Consider the following 13,422-nt stretch of genomic DNA (forward strand, 5'->3'; position numbering starts at 1 on the left):
GAAACAAAGACGTTTAACAAGTGTGTGAAACTAAATAACAAACTACATTGAAACCATTTTGAACATCGTTTTTCCATTTCCTGAAAAGTAACGGTTTTAGACATACGGTACGTGCATACAAGGTTTACACCTGAAGGCAACGTTACATGATTTGTTGTTTTTCTGTTTGTGCTTTTTGTCATCGCTGGCATCTTCGTCATTCGAGGCATCGCATTACAATCAGGGGCCCTCATCGGCCCTCATCAGACCACTGACGAACAAACTCTGATTAACACAACCCATCTGATTACTGCAATCATCCAGTGCTAAGCATACACGGGTACTGTCCCACACACACACACACACACACACACACACACACACACACACACACACACACACACACACACACACACACACACACACACTCATACTAACACTTCGCTGCTGCATAGACATGACAAACACACGTACACTCAAACACAATGTCGCTCTCATCACACATTGTCACGCAGTTAAAATGTGTGGAGAGCAACCCACGAACAAGACGTGGTTTTGTGTGTTTTGCCAGAGAGTGAGCGGAAGTAGAGGAGGGAGTGGGCTGTGGCAGTGGTTCTCAAACGTTTCAATTTCAACGACCCCCAATTTGGTATGCATCATGCCATGGAACCAATCTAAGGGTCGATTTGATTCCTAACTATCATTCAGGTGGGGAACCCCTAGGATGCCCTAAAGGATCCCTGAGGGTCCCGAATCCCACTTTGAGAACCACTGGGTTATAGGGTGACTGTGAGAGAAAGACAGGTCTTATTACTTAACCACATCCTATCCCCCTATTCTGATTAAGTGAAAATGGCGGATTTAGAGGTTTGATATAGTAGGAAAAGGGAGGGGACCAAGTACATATCCTTGAGGGACCCCAGTCAATGAAGTATATAGGATTTACTGGTTAATGGGGTGAAAGGGAGTGTGGTGGCAGCAGCCATGAAACGGTGTCAGACTGACTGAAAGGACAAGAAACGTATAACCACATTAACCCTGGTGTCTATTTTGGTCAAATTTCTGTTTTCTCTCAGAAAGGGAGCTATGATATAAATTATAAAATCAAAGAAAAGGGTCCCGCACACTGTCTGGAACTTTAAAAAAGGATGCTCTTTATTAAATTGACAGGACATTTGATATCATAGATCCTTTTCTGAACATTTGGACTTTGGAGCTTTCTGGTTGTGCTACACACCTGTTACTATAACCTTTGAGGTGTGCATCAGCCTTTAAAACTTTTCTTTTCTCAAACATTTTCAAAAACTTCCACAACCTCGCAATGAGTTGTGATGCATTTTTTAAGTGACCAAAGTCCAGATGAAACTTCATTTCAAGTGTATCTAACGTCCGTATTGTGATTCATGACGTGAAACAGGATGCTTTGAATGTTGACAAGTGGGCTTGTCATAACAAACATGGAGAATTACAGTTTTAGTTTAAGATTAATTGCTGGGTGGATCTCATATTAGGGCTGCAACCATCGATACTTTTCTTAGCGATTATTGTGTCAAATAACAAATAATCAAATAATTAAGATATAATTCAAATCTATGAAAAAGTTAAACGCATGTTTAACTTTTTTAATAGATTTTAACAAATAGTTTAACCAGTTAAACCCTATATTATACTTACGAATAGTTAAAATATCTGATCTACAGGGGTCGATTACTAATCGAAATGATCAATAATTATAGATTGTTTTTCATAATTAATTACACTGTTGCAGCCCTACATATTATTACTGATTAACACTGGTTTATTCAAGCCTACATAAGCACAATGGCTGTTATTTGTTGATGTAGTATACTACACACAGTGAAATCCTGTGTTCATTTACCTCTAAAAGAGTGTAAACATGGACCCAATCATCTTTCGTTTTACAGGAAGAAAACATGTTTGCATGATTGCAGAATACAAAGAAATTGCTTAATATTGTTCAATAGGTGCGACTTTAACGTAATAAACACACAGCACAAAACGCAGCTACTGTAAACTCTGCTCAAGTGTGTACAAACACACGCACGCACGCACGCACGCACGCACGCACGCACGCACGCACGCACGCACGCACGCACGCACGCACGCACGCACGCACGCACGCACGCAGGCATGAGTGTTCAACTGTGATGCTATAGCAGACATAAATACACAAACACATCAGACACATACGCAGAAACACGCACGGCACGCACACACACACACAATCACAGGCAGACAATGACACGGGGAGGCCTGGAGACAAGGACAGATCCGGTAGTTAAAGCGTAATGAACACGTCCCCGAGGCGCGCGCATGCCGTCCCTCTGAATGATGGACTGACAGTAATACCGGGGCAGATGGGTGCGCTCCACGCCCCGTTCAACACTACAACCAACCACACACACACACACACACACACACACACACACACACACACACACACACACACACACACACACACACACACACACACACACACACACACACACACACACACACACACACACACACACACACCATCCCCCTGGCCTATCCTGTCCTCCTCTCCCACAGTGAGATACCCCCTGTAGGTTTGATATGGTGGAGATGGGGGCCTGTATACCAGGGGTTATGCATGTGTGTGCATTTATGCCTGTATACAGTACATGTGTGTGTGTGTGTGTGTGTGTGTGTGTGACTGTGTGTGTGTGTGTGTGTGTGTGTGTGTGTGTGTGTGTGTGTGTGTGTGTGTGTGTGTGTGTGTGTGTGTGTGTGTGTGTGTGTGTGTGAGTGTGTGAGTGAGTGAGTGAGTGAGTGTAAGAGAGAGAGAGTGAGTGTAAGAGAGTGTAAGAGAGACAGAGCCTGTGTGCTTGCAGGGGTGGTGGTGGGGTGGGACGGGGGGGATACAAGGATGAGGCCCCATCGTGATTTAGGCTCCCATGCAAATTTAATCAATTCGAGTACCTCTCGCCAGCCAGGGCCCGTGGCTCATTAGTGGCAATTTAAAAAGGGGGTTCTGTGATCCCCGCCTCACGTGACACACTTTCACAAACACACACACACACACACACACACACACACACGCGCGCGCGCGCGTGCACGCACGCACAAATGCACGCACACACGCATGCACGCACGCGGCAGCAAAGATACACATATCCAAATGTTAACAGACACACACACAAACACACATCTACGGATGCACACGCGTCAGGGGCACTGTCAAGGCTGTAAAGATTTTCTTTCAGACATCTTCCCCCTGGCATGGAGACAGACCCTGCTTGCACGGCTGCCGTCCCCTCCCTCCTTTTCGTTCCCCTGTCCCTCTTCCCTATCCGGCACTTCAAACGCCCCATGACACCATGCTTCAAGTTAAAGGAGAGAGAGATCCAAGGATAAACACTACCTCTCTCCACCCTTCCATCTCTGCATTGCTCCCTCTCTTCTCAGCCCCCCTGTCCCGTCCCATCCCGTCCCGCCCAACTCCCCGCACTCCTCCAACCCCAGGCTACCTCTCCCTTTTATTCCTCTCGTCTCAATGCCCTACCTCTCCGTAATTGGGGGGTGGATCGATTAGCACCGTCCTTAACCATCCTTAACCTGGGCTTTGTGAGCTGATATGGGGAGCAGCACAGAGGAGCTGTGGGTGAATTAGGTAGGCAGTAGTGGTGCAGTGTTGTTGGGTGTAAGGATCAAATGCTGGTTAAAACAGGTTTGGAAGGTGCTAAGTGCAATGTAAATTTACAATTTAGGCATTTAGCAGACGCTCTTAATCCAGAGGGACTTACATTAAGCAAGAACAAAAAGCATGGCAATACATCACATAAATAAAAAAGTAGTTAGCATGAATCATAGGTAAGCTAAGAACGTAACAGTGGAATATCTATATAATGGAACTATGCATGTACAGTATACTTTATAGTGCTATGTCTACATAAAATGCTATAAGTCTACATAAAATTCTATCTAAGTCTACATAGAAATGCTATCTAAAAATGATTGTAAAATATGTATTCTGCTGTTGTATAGCACTGTAATAGTGGCTAATCAATTTGGCTGTATTTGAATCAACCATCCAAAAATAAACTACATTTACGTCTAGTAAGTGCTTCACATTTATGGGGAAAGTGCTGTTAACCACTTTTTAACTGGAGTTCCTATTTTGGGCATGTCATTATAGGCAAATATTTCAATCTTAACAAATATGTAAAAAATAGCATCCCTGTTCTGGGGGGGGGGGGGGCATAATAGGCGGAAATATTTGAGCTACAAGCTCACAAAGCAACAGGGTGAGATCTTGTAGGTTAGACCCTATTTTGAACCTGCCCCTTTCAACCACTTGTGGTTAAAAGGGGACTATTTAAAATGTAGGCATTTAGCAGACACTCTTAATCCAGAGTAAGCGAGGTAAGCACGAGTTGCATCAAATGCATACAGGTTATGTGTTTATATGTTATATTCACATTGGAATAAAAATGTGATAACATTAAACATAGGCTACTGCATGTCTGCATCACCACGTTTACCTTTCTATTCAGTTGATATTGCCCTATTAACATGATGGCTGATTATATGCGTCCCACATCGTCAAGCCAGCCCATCTAAAATGTACAACACAACAACAAAAAAGGATAATAAGTCGATGAACAGCTTTCATTCTCTATTCCAGAAAGATGACTTAATGTATTCATGGATGGATCTGAGATTATTGCTGAACACTTCCGATATCTTAACTCATATTTCTCCAGATATGAACAATGACCAATTGTATTCACCCCATACTCTTAACCAGGCTGCACTTTCATTCAGAAACAGTTACTATGTACCAGGGTCAATGTCATGCCCTGCGGCTGAGTGACTGCCATGGCACCCCCACTCCCCTACCCCTAAATGGCTGTTCCTTCTCAAAACCTCAAGGTCAGTAGTTGGTGGTGGGGGTTGGGGGCGGGCAAACAGGATGCCACGTGAAAAAGTCAACGAATGAAGTGCAAGTCTTCGGACAATAGTGGAATGCCTTGTCTATATCTTTAAAATCAGACGGTCGCCCACAGGCCCACCCCCTCGAGCCCCTGCCTCTCTTCGCCCTCTTAGCCTAAGATTTCTGTTCCTGGGGAGGGAAAGAAAGGAGAGCTTTAGGAAAAAGGAACAGTGGCCCATCTGTGTTTGGGTCACACAGTGGCAGACGGGCCCCGGAAACTGCGCACAACGTTTTGACCCCTGGGCTCTCCTCAAGCACCCCCACCCCCAGTTCATCTCCGCTGGTGGACACTGGCCCTGAAGGTCCCAATGCCGGCACGCTCGCTTAGCGCTGTGACGCAGTAGGAGGGGGCAGTGAGGGAGAGAGAGAGGAAGGCGAGGATAAGAGTGGCGGGGGATGTCAGCAAAGGACGTCAGTCACTCTGTCACTGGGTAGAACATAATTCTGGCATGAATGGTCAACACTCAAAATGCCAGCAAAGGGCCTTGCTCTGCTTTGTGTCTGTGTATGAGTGCCTGCATTTGTGTACCAAGACAGAATTGAAAAGTGAAATAGTGTAGTACATACGCACGCAGTAATTAGGCAATAATTTGTATAGTATGTACAGGTATGCATTTGTAACCAGTAAGACGCCCTGAGGGCGAGGTCATGCTGAAACAACAGAGCTTCTTAATACAGCAAGTTAAGCAGGAGTTAAACTATTAATCTGGTGTCCATGAGGTCAGAAGTAGAGTTGCTGGCCGGCTCCATATATGCAGATCTAGGTGATGATCCAGTCTTCTCCATGTATGGCTATCCAGGGTTTGATGAGGTCAATGTCGTGATCTTCATATATGGAGACAGCCATATATGGAGCGTGTCACGAGGCGTGACAGACATGATAGGCGTGACAGACCTGAAATGCAGGTTTTCATAGCTGTCGCATAAGGGTATTGTTTTAAAGTTTGGGGCTATAATTTCACCAAAACTGTGATAATCAATTGATATAGCCTGGGCTTTAGTAAGAGTTCAAAACAAAAACAGGACCTTTTTAAATTCCAGAGCAGAGCCTTTAACTGAGTGCAATCCAGGCCAACATCCAAACATCACTCTTCCTCCTTTTTGGCCCGTTCCGCAGCAGCTGGCCTCACCTTTGCTCTGGTCAGCAGTGTCCCAGCCAGGGCCTCCGGGCCCTTTGCCTCCACCCCCTCCAACCTCTCCCCAAGCCTGGTGACATTTTCTGACTGGCTCCCTCTCCTCCCTCCTTCCCCCCCATCCAGTGGCTCCCGGGAGAGGCTGATGGATGGGCCCTGTTTATGAAGCTGCTGCCACCACAGTGATCAATCAAGCCGGGAAGGCTGTGATCTGCTGCTGGGCGCCCGGCCCTGCAGTCTATTCCGACACTCTGGGGCTGCAGGAACTCTGCAGACACTTATAACGCTTTGTGAGCTTGTAGATCAGCTATTTTTGGCACGCAGCAAAGTAAATCAGGCATCACTTTTGTCTGCACTTATTGCCCGATCGCATAGCTATGAAGGTATACCAAAAATAAAATCATGCATGAATGGCAGATCTACTTCTAGGCTGAGAGGTACATGACAGAAATGACACACAAAAAAACAAACAAATGCCAGTCAGTCATATGTAAGCAATAAACAACTTGGCCATGGTTCTACAAACTATCAAAAGTTTTAAAGCTAAAGTGAATTGCCTTTAGGCTGTCCTAGTCTACTTATCTACCAATATCTTGTCACAAATTTCATTCCATTTCCAGATAAGATTTGTGAGGAACACCAGTGCCACCTACTGGTACAACAACAACCCACACCACTGACAGCGAAAACTACATCTACTGTATGTGAAATCAGAGAAGTACAAAATGAACTTACACTGTAATGTCAGAATCATCACAAATCATTTATTTTTTACAAACAAAAACAAAATGGTCTGTTAAATATGTACAAAAAACTGCATAGCTGCACTGCCATGTAAACACCTCCTTGAACTGAAATCACTGTTCACAATATTTTGCTTCTGTTAAAACCTCCTCATAGCAGATACATTTGTCAGTTCCAAAGATGAACGAGAGCAAAGATATGTCAAAGGAAAGCCTTTTTCCAGCAGGAAGGACCTCACCTAGAGAACAACTGGTTTGTTTACATGGCTTGCTTCAACATTTTCATATAAACCAAGTCCTATATAGCAAAAATAGACGATCTATGGTCACAATTCCGATGCGTTTTAGATCTGTTTTTTCCTTGAAACTTTAGACATGTTTTTGAAAACCCTTGCCTATAACCAAATAGGGATTGTGACAGAATTTTTCTTTTGTGAAGAGCACATACAGTCCCATGTTTTATGTTCCATGGGCTAACACAACAGTCCAATATTCGGCAATGAGTATGGTACATATCTCCCTTAACGTTGCCGCTTGGCCTGAAACTTGTAGATGGCAGCAGCATTGGGTGTCTCCTTGCTAACTTTTACTCTCCTTCTCTTATCCTGGGGAACAAAGGAGACAAAAACAGTACCATTTGAAATATTTCATCATCATCACATATCATTCACTCTCAGAAAATGCTTATGGTAAACAGAAAGAAAAGCATGCATCCAAATGGTTTATCCCATGTGATTTCGCCTAAAAGTCGGTAGAGCAGGGAATTCCTTCGCTTCGTCTCAGTTCTAAAATATATTTGTTTTGGACGTGTCTCCTCACCTGTATGTCTATGCGGGTCTGGAGCTTCTGGCTGATGACAAACAACTTTTTTTCCCTGTCAATCCTCTGGGACAGGAGTTTGTACTGGTGCCTCCTCAGTTTGGCGAGCTTCTACAGGTATAAAGGGAAACATCAGGAGTTAAGGGCTATCCACACCAAGAACTATTAATGTTGTTTTAATAAAGACATGTGGTGAACAATATCGTGGAGATCACGTTCAGGGGGATTTGAAAACTCACAGCCAATGAAAATCCTTCAGAATTTACAGGATACCACACAGATTCAACACGTTTACAGAACATGTCTAATATAGACTGAAGTCATTAAAGTGGATTATGTTTGCTTGTTTGGAGTTGTAACACCTGAATTCAGATATAACCTGTGGGGGAGTGTGGGCCGCATTAAGTGAACCGGCAGTTGCCCATGTATGCACTACAGTACACTACATTATACAGTATCACACAATCTACAGAGGCCCATGCTGTGTGCTCAGAAATAGTGGCTGGTGTGGTGATCCCTTTGGAAGTGTGTTTGACTGTACCCTGTACTGATTACATTTCTACCAATAAAGTATTCAATCAAGTGTAGTCATACTTTCAGACTGCCAGGTTCTGTAGCTCCCTTGACGGTCTTAGTCTCCAGAGTGTGCAGCATGGGTCGGTTGAACACCCGGTCCACCAGCCCTGGGTCCGTGTTCAGATGTCTGGCCAGGTCAAATGACTCCACTGGAAAACACAGCACAACTACAATAAGTTTCCCAGAATTGCATTATTTCTTAAAGGACCACTTCACCACTTTTCAACATCTCTTCATATAATTGGTCCTCACTAATGTTCATGATAAAACACCACCATTTTTTCCTACTCAGTCTGTGTCTCATAGGAGGGCTTTGGGCAGTTCGGACACCCGTCCACCAGTGACATCATCATTAGGCAGATTTTTTTTTAAACAAGATTTGTTTTAAAATATATTTAGATTTGTATTATCGTGAGAACGATGGCTTCAACTTTTGCATTGCAACTTGTCAGGAAAAGAAAGCCTGCCATTTCTATTAGCTTGGATTCACCATCGATGAGGTCACTGGTGGACGTGTTTCTGAACTGCCCACAGCCTTCCTATGAGACACAGACTGAGTAGGAAAAAATTGTGGTATTTTATCATGAACATTAGTTAGGACTAACTATAGGAAGAGAAGTTGAAAAGTGGTGAAGTGGTCCTTTAAGAGTCAACTATGAAATGGTCCATTGATGTTATGCAAAGAGCAGTTTGCTTTGACAATCAAAATAACGCTGGCATTACTCTACCTTCTTTCTTGGAATCCACAAAGAAGGTATGCTTGTTTTTCTGTTTACCATCAGCCTCCAGAAGATGGAGCTCTGCTTTCAACCTCTCGATTTTCTGAGGGGAAAAAAGGAAATATTTAATTTGACACTTATTTTTAGTATTAGCATATATTGCTTGCAATTGTACATTTCTATTCAGAACAGGGTAATGGGAGGACAACAAATCTTAGTAGATACATTTTACATTCCATCACATCGAAAAGGTCATGCATTGCTCCTCACAACAACGCATAACGTAAAAAAGTATTCAAACATTTGCATTTATCATAGTTGAAACCAATCTTTCTTAACCTCTTACCTTAGCCTCAGAAACCCTCTTCAACTCCACATATTTGATATCCCGTGTTCTCATCAGTTTCTTCTGCTCCTCTGTTAGCACTTCCTCATGAGTCTCCTTATTCTTGGTATGCACACCATCCTGTCATCGTAGCAGAGTACAGTACAGGGGACATGTCAAATGTTGGATAGCAGTGGTTCCCAAACTTTTTCATGTCAAGGCCCCCAAATTGACTCTAATTAGCCTGCGGACCCCCATTTGAAAAGATATGCCAGGGACCCCCATAAGAGAAGATTTGTATGGCTCTAGCAGTGATTTTCAACCCGTTTAATTTCAAGGACCCCCAGTTTGACGTGCATTAGTCTATGGACCCCCATTTAATAGCATTTCTATCTCTGGGACCCCCAATTTATATTGTAAAATCAATGCTAATTTAACTCTGAGAGCGTACAGTTTGTATACACTCTCTTGAGTTACAGACCCATAAGGGTCCATTTGGTTCCAAATTATCATTTAGCTTATGGGTCCCTCCTGGAACTCCCTCAAGTACCCCTGGGGGTCCCCGGACCCCACTTTGGTAACCACTGTTGTATAGCACTGGTTCTCAAAGTGGGGTCCAGGCAGGGTGCTTCAGGGTTCCTTGGGAAGGGGGTTCTAAATGGACCTTTACAGGTCTGTAACTCTGAGAATGTACAAATGGAACCAAATGCACATGTCAGAGGTATGGGGGTTCTTAAACATTTGGGATTACAACATCACTGTTGTAAAGTGATGTTGTACATTATGTTTAATTTGTAAGTCATGTTTCCACACAAACTGGACAATGGAGCGAGGTTATGTTACCTGCAGCTGGGAGCTGATCATGTTGTAGTAAAACTCATCTGGGTTTTTATCCAGGGCTTTCTTGCGCAGGGCAGAAAGAGTGTTCTGTTTTTTGTGGTAGTCACTATAAAAGAACAAAATAACATCAACATCAATCATGTGATTAAACCTGAACCACTGTCTACCTGGTAGTGTCCCTATTTATAGGCTAAACTAGCCGCACGAACAGAGCCTTCATTAGTATCATCTTCACAGGAGCGATGGTACTAATGAAGGCTCTGTTCCATTCTGGTCAAACAGACTCAGAGTGTTGCTATTGTGCATGTTGGCTCACTGGAAACAATCTGCTACACCAGTGGGTCTAAAAGTGTCATTGAGTGTGTTCCAAATGGCCCTGTACTGGTCTGTAACTCTGAGTGTGTAGAAATGGACCTGTTAAGGGTCCTTTGGTTACATTTGTACACTCTCAGAGTTATGGGGGCACTTGAAATTTAAAAGTTTGAGAACCACAGTACACTAAAATGTAGTGACTAAATGGAACAGAGCCTTTATTAGTATCATTGGTAACACATTTACATAGAGCCCATTTCAACGTTTAGTACTTTTCTTTTTACTATGATTTTAGATAGACAAATTAGTCAACAGTTGACAAAAAAAATGCATGATGAAAATGTATACACGTACTCTGCACGGAGTTTGTAGTCCTGCTTCTTCTCCAGAAATCCCAAATGATTCCTGAATCCAGGCTGGTAAGGAAAATATTAAGACATTATGTATACTGTGCTTGAGTTACTTCCAAACGTTACATTTCATTATCAGGTTTGTATGTTTGACTTTGTATTATCTGTGTTTGTGTTCTTCATCTGTATTCAATCCTAGTAAATATGAAGACCACAGCATACCAACAGATGGCAGTTTAGTAGCCCCGTAAAGGTTTCTGACATTTGGATGTTTATGTATAAACATCCAAATGTCACAAATGTCAGAAACCTTTACGGGGGTCCCAAGAGGGGCTAGCAGTTTAGCTGCTCAGGTACTAGCTAAGATGCTAGTCAACAAAAACAGTGAATTGCTCACCTGAGATCTTTCATGGTGGTTTTTCTGTTTGGATTTCAGCGCTTTCCTGAACGAGGACATGTTTCAATTCGTGCCTAACTGTAATTAATAAAAGAGTAATTAAAAACAGAGCAGACACACTGTGGTGAATGACAAGTAAGTGCTTGGTGCTTCCTTTGCTTAGAGTAGACACGTGGGTTGTCGACTACGGAAGCTGTATTGTTCGTTTCTCGCAGATTCGAGAAACGAATTCTAAAATCTAAAATTAAAACTTAAACTTGCGATCAACCCATACATTGTTTATAGTGTACTGATTGATTATACATTTGATTCGTGAAACTTCATGACTAATGTAATCGTTGCAACAAATCATCATACTGTATTGTTTTGTTTTTTGTACAACTTTATATTAAACAGTAGGTGGCACTGTTGTCCACATTATGCAAATCAAATCACTGCCAGTTCCACAGATGGAATTTATACTTTAGTTTAATGTTACTTAATCATATAAAATAGGTCAAGGCTCTATTGCTGATTACTTACCCGCAGTGGTGTTAGAACTTAAACCAGGATGCTTCGACTTCTGCCTTCTCCCTGAAGCCACCCTTGGCCTTTATATATATTCTCCGACCAGGCTTGTCACGATGACTAAGCCAGTTAGATCTATCCATTTCTACCACATCTATCTGACATCAGCACTAGGTCGGCTCGGGCCCAAATATAGGGATTGTCATACTACTAGACATGTCATATGTCATATAGCCCAACGTCCTAGTCAGAGTCTTCGTTACAGGCATATATATAGGCTACCATCACCGTATAAACAGAGTGCATATGTGCATTATATTATCATACATGTATCAAAATAATACAGTTTTAACAAACACATAATGTTGACAGATCAATTTTGGATATTTAATTGTGCAAATTTGTGCTTTCATGGATCAAGCAATATTGCCCTTCCTTATTTTATTAACAAGTGAGGCTCATGCTCATCACATTGATGAGTTGATAGGCAAAGGTTTTGAAACACAACATTTCTGGTCATCATAATGACTGCTTGCATTTGCCAGGAGAGCCTTGTTAACAGCAATGGGTGCTAAGTTTGTGTTTTTTGCAAGTCACTTGTAGGCTACTGCATGTCCCTCCTTGGTGTTCTTGTTTATTTCTTGATTCAAACCTAGACAGATGATATCTAATGAAACTAAGTGAAAACATGAACATATTGTGATTGTAAAGCAAAAGCCGAAACAGATTGAATTAATATCTAAATTGTTACCTAAAAAGAGCTTGCACGCAACATACTATAATAAATATTGGACTAGATCTGGCATTAGGCTATATGTTGCAAAGAACTTAACCTAAATATATCCACAATGAGCTTTACTTGAATGCCAGCACAGCAGGCTGTTGTACCAGAGTTTTTCCAAATGGTGGATATCTCATTTTGTGGACACAAATCTTCACACAAGTTCCTCTCACTGAAGTGGTTGCATGACAACAGCGTGCTTTTGCGGGGATGGGGGAAGATGCTGACGGGGTCACCACGCTCCCTTGGGGAACGCCGCTCTCTCCACTTCCTGACACAATATTCCAAGGAGAGACAAAGACAAAGCCGCAGTGGCACCAGTCCCTTAATCTCACCCAGACTCCAAAACTCTTTGTGGATGTGGAAAGGAAGCCATTTTCCCCTCACTATCCCCACCTCCCCAGCGTCCGCAAAGAATGTGTTTTATATGTGTGAGATTTTTCCCGGCATGCAGAATGTTCTGCGGGAGAGATGAGACCCTGTGAATGGGATCATTTTTTCCACATTATGTCACAAACATGTTTGTCAGTCTGATGATGCCTAAATGACCCTGATCCTCATCCCAGAGAGGGCTCCGGCCCGAGGCCCAACTTCAGCCGCTCGCCCGCAAACATGTGTTTAACAGGGCAAACACAGACGGCAGTCAAGATTTACGGGTTGAATGTGTCTGCGTTCTGACTTACAGGGCTCCTTGCTGTTTAATTCATGTGAGTATTCATCATTACAAGTGAAACGCCATGGTGAGCCACAGTGGGGGTACCGTAAATACTACTCTGGAAATAGGAGGCTTGTAACAAGCTGATGCAAGACCGGGGAAGCACAAGAGGTTGTGGTCTCTTCAAGGGTCAGTGATAAGAGGAATGCCCTTGTGGGGCAGATGGATAGCCTCTTGGTTTTCTAATACGACCCTGTAAAAATAACACCGCTGACATAAGACTGCTGGATTTGGGCTGAGCTCAGGCC

General features: G+C 43.0%; 1 protein-coding gene across 1 annotated transcript; it reads right to left on the reverse strand.

The window, feature by feature from the left end:
• Positions 1-6,832: 6,832 nt before the first annotated feature.
• utp11 (UTP11 small subunit processome component) lies at positions 6,833-11,368 on the reverse strand. Its single transcript, XM_079503978.1, has 8 exons — positions 11,172-11,368; positions 10,779-10,840; positions 10,116-10,218; positions 9,294-9,413; positions 8,957-9,050; positions 8,247-8,377; positions 7,653-7,763; positions 6,833-7,438 (listed from the first exon to the last, which is right to left on the reverse strand). Exons 1-8 carry the CDS (start codon positions 11,229-11,231, stop codon positions 7,355-7,357), a joined length of 765 nt encoding a protein of 254 aa, XP_079360104.1. The 5' UTR covers positions 11,232-11,368; the 3' UTR covers positions 6,833-7,354.
• Positions 11,369-13,422: the final 2,054 nt, after the last annotated feature.

The sequence above is a fragment of the Electrona antarctica genome, assembly GCF_951216825.1.
Source record: "Electrona antarctica genome assembly, chromosome: 6".
Taxonomy (NCBI): Eukaryota; Metazoa; Chordata; class Actinopteri; order Myctophiformes; family Myctophidae; genus Electrona; species Electrona antarctica.

Excerpts from the sequence above, each read along its gene's own strand:
- utp11 (XM_079503978.1), bottom strand. The coding sequence starts at position 11,231 with ATGTCCTCGTTCAGGAAAGCGCTGAAATCCAAACAGAAAAACCACCAT. Across the intron at positions 10,841-11,171 it reads ACCACCATGAAAGATCTCAG|CCTGGATTCAGGAATCATTT; the intron begins GTGAGCAATTCA and ends TTTCCTTACCAG. Across the intron at positions 10,219-10,778 it reads GACTACAAACTCCGTGCAGA|TGACTACCACAAAAAACAGA; the intron begins GTACGTGTATAC and ends GTTCTTTTATAG.